This window comes from Urocampus carinirostris, chromosome 2 (assembly GCF_059441175.1).
Source record: "Urocampus carinirostris isolate Australia breed hairy pipefish chromosome 2, RoL_Ucar_1.0, whole genome shotgun sequence".
NCBI classification, from domain to species: Eukaryota; Metazoa; Chordata; class Actinopteri; order Syngnathiformes; family Syngnathidae; genus Urocampus; species Urocampus carinirostris.
Genome location: NC_142350.1, coordinates 37,492,099 through 37,508,585, shown reverse-complemented (window position 1 = coordinate 37,508,585; position 16,487 = coordinate 37,492,099). Strand labels below are relative to the sequence as shown.

General features: G+C 38.4%; 1 protein-coding gene across 20 annotated transcripts in view; it reads left to right on the top strand.

Moving 5' to 3' along the window:
• Positions 1–11,840, top strand: part of rims2a (regulating synaptic membrane exocytosis 2a) — a 196,700-nt gene extending 184,860 nt beyond the window's left edge. For 17 of the 20 annotated variants that reach the window (XM_088326414.1, XM_088326413.1, XM_088326412.1 and 14 more), the window contains 5 exons: positions 6,017–6,158; positions 6,260–6,372; positions 7,264–7,365; positions 7,459–7,598; positions 9,382–11,840. In XM_088326414.1, the coding sequence (XP_088182540.1) occupies positions 6,017–6,158; positions 6,260–6,372; positions 7,264–7,365; positions 7,459–7,598; positions 9,382–9,585 (701 nt within the window). In that variant the 3' untranslated portion in view covers positions 9,586–11,840. Of the gene's footprint in view, positions 1–1,924; positions 2,231–6,016; positions 6,159–6,259; positions 6,373–7,263; positions 7,366–7,458; positions 7,599–9,381 lie in introns of those variants that run through there. The other 3 variants (XM_088326427.1, XM_088326426.1, XM_088326410.1) reach the window with 3 other exon arrangements.
• The last annotated feature ends 4,647 nt before the right edge of the window (positions 11,841–16,487 follow it).

Below are 16,487 nucleotides of genomic sequence, written 5' to 3'. Positions count from 1 at the left end.
TTACCCGTGCTGCAAAACTTGCTGTTGGTGATTATCTTGTTTCACTAGTGAGTGTATAGTGTTGCGTCCAAACTACCTCTACAACTGGCCTACTCTTCATGCAGTTACAGCTTATGAAACAAAACAAGGCATTTTTTGATTTCTTGTGTGTCATTGGTCGCAAATACCTAGACAAACTCTAAAAGTATAGTTTTATATATCTATACTATTAATGACCCTGTTATGAAGAAGGGTTAGCAATATTGCTCTAGCAAGGCAAAATATCCAATGCAGCTCTTGTATTGAATCTTATTCATTTGTGCCATTGCCTTATGCTCAGTATAGTAAATGAAAACTCCAGCTGCAAGTTGTACATACCCTAGAGAATCCCAAATCATCCTGACATACAGTAATTACCTTGTTAGTTCGTGCGTATAGTTTTTCCTGGAAAAATGTAAAGTTTGGGTGCAGGTTCAAGACAAGGTTTCACAGGAGTATATTACCATGTTCAAGCAACGATCAGGCTGTCAAAAATCTCACTGAACACAATTGCTAAACATTGTCGTGGAAGCACCAAATCCTTACCCCTTACTATCGAAACACCAGTGATTTGTTATCTATATGAAAATAAATTATTTTTTTTAATCCCATTTTCACTCTATTTTTAGTCCCGGTACCAGATATAAATTTTAGAGAATGGATAAAAAGAAAAAGTCAATAACGTTTGTCATTTGCAACGCTTAGAATAGAATACAATTTATTTTCATTGAAGCATGTGAAACGCACACTGAAATTTCCATATGTCACTGGTACCATGAATAAAAATAGCATGATAATAAGGTAAAATCTAATGCCTTTACGTATGCTTATTATACCACTGGTGGTCCAGGGGTTGGGAATCAGCATTCTCACCGCTGCGACCAAAACTCGACTTTTGTTTCTTCCAAAATTTGAGCTGAGAAAAAGTAAAACAATTTTCTAATACCGATTTTTTTTTTTTTAGCAAAAATAAGGGATGTGCATCATAAACAATTGTGCGTCATTACAAGTGTGCCTCACAGTTCAGAGGTTCTGGTTTTAATTCTAGTTACCAGACTCCCTGTGTGGAGTTGTTCTGCAGAATTCTAGTTTTCTCCAAAAAACACCCATGGCATGTCAAAAGTTGGGTCCAAGTTGTCCCCAGTTAAGACTGAGTGTGTGAATGGTTGTCCGACTCATTTGGACTTCTGGAATTATAAACTTTGTTACCCTCTGCCCCCATCTCCTGGGTTAAAGTCTTGATTACAGCCTCAGTCAGCGTATTCATTAAGTGGGTGCATTTCTTAAACAGCTTTGAACAAATTCTTCTTTTTTCATCTTCTCTTGGGGTTTTACTTGGTGTTTGGACTGTATTTGGTACATGCATTTTCTTTCCTTTTACCATTTTCATTGTACACTAACAAAAAACAGTGAGGACGAGCATGCAGCTTTTAATCAAGTGCGCGCTGTAGTAAAAAAATTACAGTCTGTGTCTTTGACTGGAAACGAAACAAAAGGCTATCAATGGACCTTTATGTTGGGCATGTGGATGTGATTATCTTCTGGATTTTTCATTTCGGCAAAGCAAATTCTGCTTGAGTCAACACAGCTGTGTTATGGTAGAGTGGCAGGGAGAAAAAGCAAAAGAGCCGAGTCCGGCACGTGCAACAGAGACGCAATGGGAATTGTTTTCATTGGCTTGCGACTGGGATTGTGACACCAGGCGTGAAACAAAGTCCTGGTGAATATTTAATAAAATTACGATTTTGTATTCTTTTTTTAAACGTGCGGAGGTCTCTCCATACTTCTGGATAGAACTCGCATGTCATCTCAAGGCTCACTCACCAATTGGTGGAGAGAAAAACGGGTCCCTCCCCTCCCCCTTAGAAAAAAAGAGGTGCCGCGGGGAGCATCAGGCACACAGCAGCACAAGGCGCAGAGGCAACATCGGCATCTTCAGCTCAGAGAGACAGACTAGCCCGTTTGCAAATATAATTTCTCCATCGAGCAGATCAGACTATTCGAATTTTAAAGTTCAAGCTTTCAGACAACTGATTTCTACCGCATTGGTGATTAGCGGTGGTCGCAATGGGCAGGCAGGGGCACGATTCCTCTGCTCCGGCTGCGGGGATGCGAATGCAACGATCCCAGAGTAAGATGAGCTTGTCAGCCTCTTTTGAAGCATTGGCTGTCTACTTCCCCTGCATGAACTCCTTTGATGAGGACGATGGAGGTAAGATCACATCTTCGAGGGGAAACCAAATGCTCCTTATGGTCCAGGGTAGAAACGTGTGGCATAATATTCAGCTAATGAAAGTGCATGGAATTAATGACTGCGTACAATTTGCTGTGTTTCTACTCAATTTCATCAGTTTTTGACTTTTTGTTTTTTTCGCGAATCACAGTTGAAATGTTTTCAGGAGCTTATTACCAAACACTCTAGAGGCTACTTCGTCCAAAAGGCTAAATTGATTAATCCTGAAATGGGCTGCCGTGGTGTTTTGCTGGCTCGTCAAATGGATAATTCAACAACACTACTGTATGGACCGACAGTGTTGCAGTGGATCATATCTTTACGTATTACCTGGTCCTGCGGATAGTATCTGTGAACTATGGGCTCGTGCAGCTCTTTGGACTCTTTTCTGATTTAGGGTTTTGTGAACTAATGTGACTCAAAATCGGTACAGGTAATGTTTGATTGTGAAAAAAATTTGTTTGATGAAATACTTCCACACGCACATATTTAGGTAGCAATATCCCATGTATGCCTTATTATAGGGCTGTTGAGAGTGTCAGAGTTTGTTTTTTTGCATTATTTTCATGGGGGCTTGCTTTTTCCTTACTATTGATGTTCCACATTGAGTTGCAATTCTATCAAAAGAAAGGAGCTATACAAATAAATTATAATTTGATGTAATTTATATTTACGTTCATTTAAATTGTAAGTTTTGAAGCTATGCATTATTGTTGGCAGCATTGTTTTAATTTAAATATATATTTTTTCATTTTACTATAGTTTTTACTTTTCTTTCCGAATAGCAATTCTATTAAATTAAAGGGGCTATACAAATACATTTTGATATAATTTTGTTCAAATTTTGTTCAAATTTATATTAATGTCAATTGTATTGTTGGAAACTACACATTATTGTTGCTAATATAAATATAATATCTATCTACCATTTAGATGGATAGATAATTGAAAATTATTTTAGATAGATAAATATAATATAAATAGGAAAAATATCTGGTGTACTCTGTATTTTTCCTTCTTTTTCATCTGTTACTCAATTTTATCTACTTTTTTAATATGGTAAACCCTTTTTTAAGTAAAATGATAAAAGATAGCTATTTAAAGAGCAAACATAATGCCATTTAGCAGATCGTTTTTATAGATTAGGGATTTATTTACATCAAAGAAACATTAGATATAATATTTGAAATAATATTTAAAAACAACAAAATTATCAGTCAGCATAACTATTTTTATTTGTACTTGTATCAGAAAAAAATAACTTTTTACCTGCCATATTATATACATTTCCTCATTGATTAAGAACATTTTTCTTATTTTTCTAAAAATAATTCTCAAAATACATCGTAAAATTGGAAAACTAAATGTTCTTGTTTTAGGAACTTGTTTCAAATTAAAAAATAATAATAATAATACGGAAAAAATCAGGATACATCACTGATGATGGGTCCCAGTTGCATCCTGGAGATGTTTCTTTCAAGATAAAATTAGAATATTTTAAATTCAAAATGACTACATTTGTTTGCCACCATAATTGGCTTATTTACCGAATCGTTAATAGTACATGAAAACATGAAAAACAAAGAGTGAGCAATTTATTTTTTCTAAGAATAGAAATGCTGATGGGCAGCACAGCAGCACAGTGGTTAGCGCGTGTACGGCACAGTTCTGAGGGCGTGAGATCAAACCTTCCTGTGTGGAGTTTGCATGCTCTCCCCGTGCTTGCGTGTGTTTCTTCTGGGCACTCCGGTCTCCTCCCACATTCCAAAAACATGCTTGTCCGGTTAATTGGCCGGTCCAAATTGTCCCTCTGTGTGAATGAGTGAGTGAGTTGTCTGTGTCTGTGTCCCCTGCGAGTGGCTGGAAGCCAGTTCATGGTGTCCCCAGCCCACTGACTGAAGATAACCGAGATGGGCTCCAACACCCCCGCGACCCTACTGAGCACAAGCGGTGCAGATAATTGATGTAAATGCTGAATACAATTTCACTCCTTAATAAGCTTGTTTCTTATTGGACTGTATACAGTACAATTATTGTTTTCTTATTGGTGATTACGTTTGCGTTCATGACTATCACTGTTTCAACCTCCAAATCTCATATTGATCACTCGAAATTTTTCTCTTAATAGAGTCCCCATATTTAAAAACAGAGTGAAAGCTCTGTGAAATGTTGCCATGCAGTAACGTAACTTCAAAAAATGAACCCAAAGAAGGCTGTAGATGATGACACGAAGACGTCATTCGGTCTTTGTCACTGTCGCTCTCATTGAAAGTGGCAGCGTGCCGGATGGAGATTGCAAGCTGAATCACCAATATTTCAAGGCTAAACGCCTTCACATCTGTTTCCGCTCGTGCATAATACTGTACGTCACGTGGAACTCATTTGCCCATTCAGCGGCTCACGTGATCTGTGGTTATTTTTCATATAAAGGAATATGCACTCATTCATCGGACACAGATGTATCAATGCAGGCGAGGAGATGTGACCATTCGAGCGCTGATGGAAACAGTCAGATATCGTGTCTGAGCAGCCAGATATCAGATGTCTGTGGAGCAGGGGTGTCAAAAATACAGCTCAGGAGCTTGATCAGGCCTGCCAAAAGATTCTATCCGTCCGGCGAGACAACGCTGAGAGAAGCGCAAGAGAACAAAGAGCCACAATGGCCTGCAGTTTTAACTATATCCATATGACCTCGCTCAAGATAGGCGCCACACGCAAAGGAAACTGTTCGTCTGTTTTTGCTGACTGCAATTGATTAACCAGAGAACATTTGGTGTTATTTACTTAAAAAAAAATTAAAAGCAGTACAACCCTTTTACACCTTTTGATCAATAATGTAAATTATTAGCACTTAAATGTGAGTGTTCTTGTGCTATTTCTATTACTTTCCAGGTTGCCTGAGTTACAATGACTTAAAATAAATGTACTGTGTGTAATATCTGACCACTAGATGTCACTATATTGTGCAGTGCAAGCAAAAACAAGAAAGAAGAGTACTAATTATGGAGACCTAGAGTAACCAAGCTGCGCTAATTTTCTTTGCCAAGCCTTTTTTCAAATAAATAAAGAAGTTAAAGAAAGGGAAAGTGGAGGAAAAAGAAAAGATAGAAGGGTGCACTGGAGGGACTATGTCTCTAGGCTTGCCTGAGAACGCCTCGGGATCCCATCCGATGAGCTAGAGGAGGTGGCTGGGGATAGGGACGTCTGGGCTTCCCTTGTAAGGCTGCTGCCCCCGCGACCTGACCCCAGATAAGCGAAAGACAATAGTTTGATGGACGGATGGATGGATGAGAAAGACAAAACAGGAAAAAGAAGAAGAAAAGGGAAAGAACAAAATGAAAAAAGAAAAGAAGAAAAGTACAAAAATGAGAAAAAAGAAGAAGAAAAGAATTCTAAAAATGAAAAAAAAGCAAAGGAATAAGGGCTGCTTCTCCTAATAAATGAAAAAAATATTGATTAAAAAGACCTTGATGATCATGTTATAATCAAATCTTACACCCTTGAATCATAATTTAATAATGGGCCTTCAAAAGATTTGCAGCTGAGGCATATTTTGTATGCCATTCATTTACAAGTCTGGCGCCCTCGAAAGTGTTGTTTCCTCCATGTTGATCATGAGATTATATGAGATTGACACTTCTGCTGATGGCCAAGCTTAATTGAGTAATTGTTGCTGTGTTTTTATCTCTTAAGTGTGCATTTGTACTGTAGCCACAAATCTCTGGGTCTGACAGATTTTTTTGCTATTTTTGCATGCGTGGGCAGAAGCAGGGGGTAAGAAATTGCGCAGCACGATCCAGAGGAGCACAGAGACGGGCTTGGCGGTGGAAATGAGAAACAGGATGACTCGCCAGGCCAGTAGAGAATCCACAGACGGCAGCATGAACAGCTACAGCTCCGAGGGAAAGTAAGCAAAGAAATGCTTTGTGGAAGCCAGCATGAAAGTCATGTGATTTGACGTGGATAGAAGTTCATCTCAGTGGTAACAAACATTTACTTTTCCTTTAGTCTGATCTTCCCTGGTGTGAGGCTGTCCTCAGAAGCTCAGTTCAGCGACTTCCTGGATGGGCTCGGGCCCGCCCAGCTGGTTGGACGCCAGACGCTGGCTACACCACCAATGGGTAAGCATATGAAATTATTTTGCTCGTAAAATTAACGACTTTTTGCCAACTTGAATATGCATTTTGGTGCAAGTGTGCTCTAATTTGATGTACTGTATTTCTGGACTGTAAGCCGCAGATTATTCATAGTTTGTTTACTCTGCGGCGACTTATATAGGTTTTTTTCTTTCTTTATTATGCGTTTTTGGCTGGTGCGAATTATTATCCGGAGCGATAAATACAATACATAATTTGAAAATAAATAAAATAAAAATAAAGTAAAGCTCTTTCAGAGAACAAATATCATTACTTAAAAAATAAGAGTACGTCTGTCTCTGTGTGCCCTGCGACTGGCTGGCAACCAGTTCAGGGTGTCCCCCGGAAAAAACAAATGTGTGGTTTGGTCACTTCGATTCTCTGGGGGTTTATATTCTTCCTTATGTTTTTTAGCATTCATTTTTGGTTGTACGTCACATTACAGCGACGTATTTTCGTCAAATAACACGGTGTCCCTTTGATGATCGTAGATGAACTCCAAAGATAAATTATGACCTATTTGGCAGAAAGATTTGTTCATTTTAGGTGCACATGTTCTTACTATACGTTATTAATTTGTTATACAATAACGGTAAACAGAATGAAACAAAATATTTTTGTATCGTGTAAAATTATGTCAAATCATTTAAAGAAACAGTATTAAAAGGTCAAAGAAGAGTGTTTTCACCGTCATTCTTTGCAATTGTTGAGTGACATCATAACTCAGATCAGTTAAGTCGGAAAAGTCAGGGTTCTAAGCAACCGAGTTACTCATTTTCTATCTTGTCCGTAAAAATATGTATATCCATTCTTCAGTAGCTGTTGGTACTTTGTGCTTCTTTCGGGCTCACATTTAATCGTTTGACCTGCTTTTAGGCGACATTCAAATCGGCATGGTGGAAAAGAAAGGAGCACTGGAGGTGGAAATCATACGAGCTCGTGGCCTCGTAGGGAAGCCAAGTTCCAAGGCACTGCCAGGTAACACCTTACCGCATAACTCCTTAGATTCAAAACTAAAATGTCTTCCAAAAATGTGTTTGACACACATTGTCTTCCGCCTTTGCCCCCTAGCACCATATGTTAAGGTCTACCTTTTGGAAAACGGAGTGTGCATAGCCAAAAAGAAAACAAAAGTAGCAAGAAAAACCTTGGATCCTCTTTACCAGCAGCAACTGCCGTTTGAGGAGAGCCCCGGAGGAAAAGTTTTACAGGTGAGAAAAGCAAACGCTAGAAACACATTCAACACTTAAGAAAAAAAGACCTCGCATTTTCCAATGTTTAACTTATTTAACTTGTTTTTATAGTCAAATGGGTCAATGTATCACATATTGACTTGCATAGAAGCCTAAATCGCATACAGGCCAACCACCTAAAACTGCTTTAAAACAGCCACATACTAAAATAAATATGTACCCAAATTACCAATAGAGCATGTATCCAAACAACATTATTTAAATGCATATATGATAAAGATTGTATATTGGTAATTAAAAAAAATTGACTGCATTTCTGTACCCTAAAGCAGCTCTTCAATGGCAGACACTCGTACATCATTTTTTTGTATTTTGCAATAATTTCCTTCTTCAACTTGATCGTTGTCACTGTTTTCCTCTTTTCCTTCCCAATATCATTACATTTTTGGAAGGGAGCCATTATTATGGGGAATGTAGGCAATAAAACACGCTAAATGAGATGAGGTCCCTTTCTGACACATTCGAGGCAGCCGCGGTTGACTGAACTGAAGGGAGGGGCAGGTCAAGAGGAAGCATGAGGACATAGCACTGCTGTGGGCCGTTGTGGATATAAGATGGAGGCTAAGATCTGGGAGTCAGGCGAAGCACCTGAGTCGGCAATAACCCTAAACCCACAGAGCCTAACCTGTGTGGCTCTGCTTGTCCTACAGCTACTTGTGTTCATTTAGTTTTATGTGCTCATAAGCCAACCCCTTGATTGCAGTATTGTATTTTATTTTATTATTATTATTATTATTATTATTATTATATTTTCTAAATTCAGCTTATATACAAGTATATGGAGTACTTATAACAAGTAAAAAATTCTCAACAAGTATTTTTAATGAATAATGAAAATAAACTTAGAATGTAAAAAATAAATAACCCCACGAATGAAATGTAATTAGAAAATTTGAGAAATGACTGAAAAATGCTGGCCTACAAACCGCTACTTTTTTGTTACATTTCAAACACTACAACTTTAAACACGGTGCGGCTTATTCTGTTTTTAACTGCATTAAGGAATACGGCGAGCTGCTCTTTTCCACAACGCATGCGCTTATTGTGCACAAAAAAACACGCTGAGATCAGAAAATATTTACGGCGCCCTTCGAGAGAAATTCTAATATTTTAACTTTTTCACGCACAAATGAGGTCCGCAATTTATCCATCCAAATTGAACAGCAGTACAAGATACCTATCGAAAAGGCTACACTTCTCTTTCCGTAACATCAGCATGAATGTGAGGTTGCGAAATTTTCCTTTAATCCTTGACGAACGATAACAAGCGTCAATCACCAATGACACGTTGCAATCTGGAGCTATTCTCCACAGTATAAGTGCCCTGGTGCTGTCGTCTACTAGTATAGGGCTCATATTTCTGTGACGCGGCCGTCATTTGCATTTTCTTTCGGCGCAGAAGTAAATATGTGCTTGTCTTTGTAATCACAATCTTGAATTTCAAAACATGTGAAATAAACAACTCTTAAGAAAACTGAAAACGCCACAGCTGAAAACGGCATCAGGTGTGTGCCGGGCTTAAAATATACAAAACTGATGTGAATTAGATCTTTTTTTTCGCTGTTTAAGCCCATGGTTTAAAATCAGGCTCGGCTTGTAAGAAATAAAAATAGAGTTCAATTCTTAAGTTTAAGCATGCAGCTTTAAATGAAAATTGCTGCGTAGTCTGAAATGTACGGTATTGCTAAAATAACCAAAGATTCTGTGAGTTAAACAAGAAGTTATTGTATTTTGTTTTCAGGTGATCGTGTGGGGCGACTACGGACGCATGGACCATAAATCTTTCATGGGAGCGGTTCAGATACTGTTAGACGAGCTGGATCTGTCCAACATGGTGATCGGTTGGTTCAAGCTCTTCCCTCCGTCCTCGCTGGTGGACCCCACTCTCGCCCCCCTGACAAGAAGAGCTTCTCAGTCTTCCCTAGACAGTTTCTCGCGGTCATAGCAGCACTCGGACCGCTGGCGTTGTTGTAGCAGCCGGTGTCGCAACCACAGGCCAAGCCCCCCTCCCGGTTACACTGCATGCTTGATGTTGTGTCTTCTGAGCCTGTTTTGAGGGGCGCAAAAAAACGCCATCCTGGCGGCGGAGGGCTCTAAAAATGCCCCGGGTATGGCCGGTCGATGTCGTCCTCGCCGTCAGAGGGAAACCGGATTTGATCTCCTTTGCACTGGGAATCCCTCATTTCCGGGTTTTCGTGCAAATTCGAAGCCATGGGGGTCTGTGCTGGGATCTGCGAAACCAGGTCTGCAGAAACCCTTTTTCGAATGAAGAATAAACCTTTTGCTTTGATTTCCTTTTTTCGTTTGTTTTTTTCCTGTTGTAGTTTTTAAATGTCTGAATGGAGTTTTTTGCTACCAGATGCTTGGTCACGCCCTGCCAACAGGCCTAGCTATGGTTGAGGCTTTTAGGGAGATCTTGTGTGAGGTTAGTCCCATCTGGAATTCGCACTCCCCAATTGCCTGCAGACTCCCGGTCAACCAAACTGCGCTGGAAACTTACCATCATAATGAGTAATAGACAAAAGTGTGCAATCCACCATCATGGTTTCATTCGTATTCTTTTCATATTCAGCAGTGGTCGGCAACCACCAATCCACGGACAGGTACCAGGACACAGGTCGTTTAGCACCGCACAGAAAAAAAAGAAAATTGGCCCTATTTTTGCTTACATTTTTTTCACCCTCAAAATAAGTCAAAGTCTGGGTGCACATTGTAGCAGGGTATCACGGTAGTATATCACGGTAATTGAGCATTGATTGATCGGTCGACTAATATCATTGACCTCAATTGTTATGCAGTGGATGCTACAGGAATAGCATTGGATACTACGGGAAATCCGAATCGCGCTGGTGAGAGAAACCTAACCATTAGGCCACTAGATTCGTAGATGACAAAGGAAAAGGCATTTAACCTCATCATCACACTATTTTTACTCACGGTGCCACTCTGTACAACGTTGTAATAGAGGATTATGTGAAGGAGCTGTTCAATGTGGTACTGTGAGTAAAAAGTGTGATGATTACATTTTCCTATGTTATATTAATTACAAAGTGGATTTGGGCTTATTGTTATTATTACTATTGTTATCATTATTATCATTATTATTATTATTATCATTGTAACTAATGTTATTGATAGGCCGGATATAATCCGACATGAAACCAGTCCGTGGTACAGGATGTATTGCCGCCCACTGATATCCAGTATTCTGTGGAAAAACGTCAATGAAAAAAATGTTTTTATTCATTTTCTGTTCATTCGCATGAATTCAAATTTAGCTAAGTACTTAAAAAAACAGACCTTCTCGTGGCTGTAACTTGCAAAAAGATGAAGAAAAAGAAAAAGGATCAGCCATTTGCGTCAATTTCTATAATTTTTAGAAATACATTTCATTAGTGCATGGATTTCCAGGGGAGTGAATGCAACATCAGGATTAGGAAAATGGCATTTTATCTGTCTTAGACCATTCAAGAGTCAGTAAATAAGGGAAACTAAAGGAACATTTTGGAGTATCTAACAATTTTATGACAAAAAAATAATGTCACAACAATGTAAATGAATTATTTCATTGTGAAAAGGCTCCATTGATGATGATAAGAAAATTGTACATGTTTTTTATTCCTTCCCCAGGGTACTTCACATTGTACTTTTTATTTCATTCCTACCGATCCTGATCCGGTTCTTTTACACGTCTATATTCTTTTGGGATGCATCTTCGTTACAATTTTTTTTTTCTAGCAAGCATGTTGGAAAAGATTCTCTGCAACATGTCTTGGGCACACCTTAAAGTAAATTCAGCATGTTTTGATATAAGATGATTGAAATTTTTACAGTTTCTTGTACAGTGCATGTCAACATCATTCCTTTTCTCCCTCACGTTCGATTTAAGCTGACACTCATTTAGTTTTCGGTTGTCTGATGACCACTTAATAGCATTTTTTTTTCTGAGAAAAAAAAACGGGAAAAAAACATTCCACTCCCAAGGTCATACTTTGTTTGAAGATATCGAGGAAAAAAAGTGTGAAGGAAAATATTTTCTACTTCATGGGGTTGAGAAATTGTAATTATGAGTGTATGTCATTTCAGTATTGTTGACAAACATGCAAAAATATTCTGTATTGGTACAGCAAAAGGTCTAAAACGTAATCAAGAGGCAGCGAAGCTGCAAAAACGAAATGTGTTGCTGAAGTTCAATACAAGCACTACTGGACTGTCTCAGAAAATTAGAATATTGTGATAAAGTTCTTTATTTTCTGTAATGCAATTAAAAAAACAAAAATGTCATACATTCTGGATTCATTACACATCAACTGAACTATTTCAAGCCTTTTATTATTTGAATATTGCTGATTTTGGCTTACAGCTGAAAAAACTCAAAAATCCTATCTCAAAATATTAGAATACTTCCTCAGACCAAGTAAAAAAAATAATTTTATAACAGCAAAACTAAATCAAACATTTGAAAATGTCCATTGATGCACTCAGTACTTGGTTGGGAATCCTTTTGCACGGATTACTGCATCAATCCGGCGTGGCATGGAGGCAATCAGCCTGTGGCATTGCTGAGGTGTTATTGATGCCCAGGATGCTTCGATAGCGGCCTTCAGCTCATTTGCATTTGTAGGTCTGGTGTCTTTCATCTTCTTCTTAACTATACCCCACAAATTCTCGATGGGGTTCAGGTCAGGGGAATTAGCAGGCCAATCAAGGACAGTGATGCCATGGTCAGTGCACCAGTTACTGGTGGTTTTGGCACTGTGGGCAGGTGCCAGATCATGCTGGAAAATGAAATACTCATCTCCATGGAGCTTTTCAGCAGATGGAAGCATGTAGTGCTCTAAAATCTCTTGGTACACAGTTGCATTTACTCTGGACTTGATGAAACACAGTGGACCAACACCAGCAGCTGACATGGCTCCCCAAACCATTGCTGACTGTGGGAACTTCACACTGGATTTCAAGCAACTTGGATTTTGCTCTTCTCTAGCCTTTCTCCAGACTCTGGCGCCTTGACTTCCAAATGAAATGCAAAACTTGCTTTCGTCTGAAAAGAGGACTTTGGACCACTCTGCAACTGTCCAGTGCTTCTTCTCCATAGCCAAAGTCAGACGCTTCTTCCGTTGTCTTGAGTTCAGAAGTGGCTTGACCATGGGAATACGGCTATTGTAGCCCATTTCCCGGACACGTCTGTGAACTGTGGCTTTTGATACCTGGACTCCAGCTTCAGCCCACTGTCTTTGAAGCGCCCTCAAATTCTGGAAGCGGCTCTTCTTCACAATTTTGTTAAGGCTGCGGTCATCTCTCTTGGTTGTGCAGCGTTTCCGGCCACATTTTTCCCTTCCAACAGACTTTTTGTGGATATGCTTTGAAACTGCACTCTGTGAACAGCCTGCTCTTTGAGAAATGTCTTTTTGTGTCTTACCCTCCTGATGGAGGGTATCAATGATGGTCTTCTGGACAGCAGTCAGATCAGCAGTGATTTAGTTTACTGAACCAAGCTGAGTGTTTTTAAGGCTCAGGAAACCCTCGCAAGGTGTTTCGAGTTAATTAGATCATTCAGGTGATTAGTTGAATAGCCTACTTGTATACTTTTTCATGATATTCTAATATTTTGAGATAGGATTTTTGAGTTTTCTTAAGCTGTAAGCCAAATTCAGCAATATTAAAATAATAAAAGGCTTGAAATAGTTCAGTTGATGTGTAATGAATCCAGAATGTATGACATTTTTGTTTTTTTAATTGCATTACAGAAAATAAAGAACTTTATCACAATATTCTAATTTTCTGAGACAGTCCAGTATATCAGATGAGCTAATCACAAGTTCATATATTATGGAATATTGCCACAGATTTTTTTTTCCTCGTTTTAAGGAAAATGACATTAATTTAGTATATTTTTCTTAGTTTTCTTTTCAAGCCAAGACCTGATTATTTTTTATTTTGTATTTATAGTATTGATTTAAAAAAAAATGTCTCATGTCTGGGCGGTATATGAATCATATAGCTGCAGTATGTCTGAATGAAAACGATTGGGGCATTATTCCTTTTCCACGTGAAAAGAACAGATTTTAATGTCCAAGGATTTTTTTTCGTCACAATGGATCTGCAGTATATATTTACATTTTGATTTCCACTGTACATACATACATAGATGTCAGATTTTAAATAAACACGAAGCCGTGACGACGCTCTCCTGGAGCAGGAAAAATGCCTCACATGACAAAAAAATGAAAGAAAAAAACACATGTTATTTATCCTTTTGAATGCCTTTTGATTTTCTCTTTTGTGCAATGTGTTAATGCCAAGGCTATGTCTTGGTTAAGTATGGTTGAGTACAGAGATTTATGTAAGTTATTTTTCAAATTAAAAATTAAAAAATGATAATACACTAATTGTTAATGTTGTGTGATTGTTGGATATAGCAAATACACACACTGTAGCCATTAAGCTGATTTTGCTGACGACTTACTTAACCGCTAGCCCCGCAGCTAGCCAATGTAAACTTTAGCAGACTACCAAACTCCTTAAAGGGGCAGTGTGTAATATTTAGCACCTGCAAGTTGTAAAAAAAACTGTATTTTTGGAATAATAAGGTCAAATACATGAACTATTATTAATCATTCTTTGAATATTCACATTTATAATTTCGCATTTATTTTACATTTCATGAAGATCAGCTGAAATAATTGTCCGCCTTCTTACTGCTACGGGTACCCTTAAAAACTGTCTAAAGGTTGGGTAAAAATAAATAAATAAATAGAAGAAAAATGGTGCAGTTTGGTCTCTTTAAGCTTCCCCAGTTAGCATTTTTATTTGAGCTTTTCAGCCCTCATGTATGGTTGCACTACACAATGCATTTAGTACCCAATTAATACACACTGCCCCTTTAATTAAACCAAACCAAATGTGACTAATACACAAACGTTAAGGGAAACATGAAAAAGTAAATCTTGGAACATGAACATTTACTGTAGTCAGTCAGGCCCGAAGTTTGCATCCCTGTTGTGCTGACACGGACTTTTGGACGCTTGTAATTTTTCAGGATATTTTTAAAAATTTAAGCAAAGACCTGAACTCCCAGAGTCAACCAATCTCTGCATGTTAGGAGGCCCCCTTAACTGACAAAGAACATGTTTGCAGGATGATAAAAGGTAGGTGGGATACAGTTCATCTGGAAAGTTTTAACAGCATTTCTTCCAAAATTCAAAAATAGATTAAAATCATTTTCTTTCCTCAAAACTCTGGACACAACACCTCATTATTACAATGTGAAAAACGTTTTGAGGAGATTTTTAAAGAAACCACTCAAAGAGGACAGACTTTTTCTTCCTCTGCTTGTTCAAATCAACAACCAGGATGCAAGACAAGACGGGTTAAAAACAAGTGCTGGAGTTGAGCTATTCCGTTAAAATATATTATTACCAAAAAAAAAGAAAAATGAACAAAACTGAATATTGTTGGCTTGGGAGTAAAGAGCAAGAATGTAACGGTTTCACGGGTGCACTTTCAAACTTGCTGACAATCAAATCCATCTAAACTTATATGTAAATCCCGACTTGCATCTGTGTTTGTGCGTGTGTGTGTGTCTGTGTGTGTGTGTATTTGTATGTGGCTCATAGGCTCCGAAACGGCTCAACGGATTTTCGTGAAAATGTATACAGTTGGAAAATAGGCTTCTAGGAGGTTTTTTTGCTCGGTCTTGTGTCAGGGAACCCCTAATAAATACAAACAAAATTGATAAACATCTGCTTTTGTGTACAAGCCACTCTGGAGTTGCTTGCGGAAATGCGGTTCTTCGGCACTTCCTATTGGCTTCCTGGCACTTTATAAACAAATCAAAACCCCACCAACTTCACCTAAGTAGATTGCCCGGCAACTCCAATCCGGGAAATGCCAGGCCATTTTGCTTGTCATTTATAAACCAAAAGGTGCAAACACAAAAGTTAGTGAAAAAATCCCAAGGCACCAGCTTTATTCATCCAGTGACACATGCAGATGGTTTGGTAAGAACCAAGGCCTCCCTTCCGTTGTTTTGAGCTCAGGTTTGCCCTAAATCAGAAACCTTGGTCTCTCTTCTGTGAGGCAAGGGAAATGCTTGCCTCACTACTTCTTCAGACACTCAATGCAATAATTCATTACACATTAATTGTACATTATTAGTAATATTCATAATATAATGTGAAAAATAAGCATTTTTTTAAAAAAGAAAATCCAAACATTTTGGAGTTCGATACGAAAGAACTTCAACACTGAATAAATATAACCATTCAACATATTTTGAATTGTGTATTTCCATGATGACAGGTGAGGCTGTGCCTAAACTGCCTCCCCTGACTGCATGTCACGGGCGTGTAAAGGCTATAATAAAACAGTTTAAAATGAATCACTTGTCTTAGCAGAAAAAATACAAGGCCTTACCTTTTCAAACCAATGAGCATGGATACGAAATTATTGGTTTGGTTGTATAAAGGCAATTGTGGCAGATAAATGGATGCACTCCCCATAATAAACACTGAGCAAGCAGGAGTTAAATGTTTATAGTTACTCTCGTCAGCAAGAATGGATCGCAACTTAAAATAACTTTTGAGGCAGTTGGTGCAAACATTGCAGATCTATAAATAGCCGGGTTGACCTAACATTGTAAATACAACATGCAGACGTGCTCCTGGACTTCTCAAAAGTCATTCAGACCTTATGCCAGCTTCAGGAGACTCTTCTTATTAATTGACTGTGTCCCGGTCGCCAAGACAATGTCTGGATGAAGACATCAGAAGAACTAATGATTCTGAATTAATTCCTCAGTCTTAGATAAGCGACAGAAGTTGTTGTAAATCTGTCCGCTTGCAT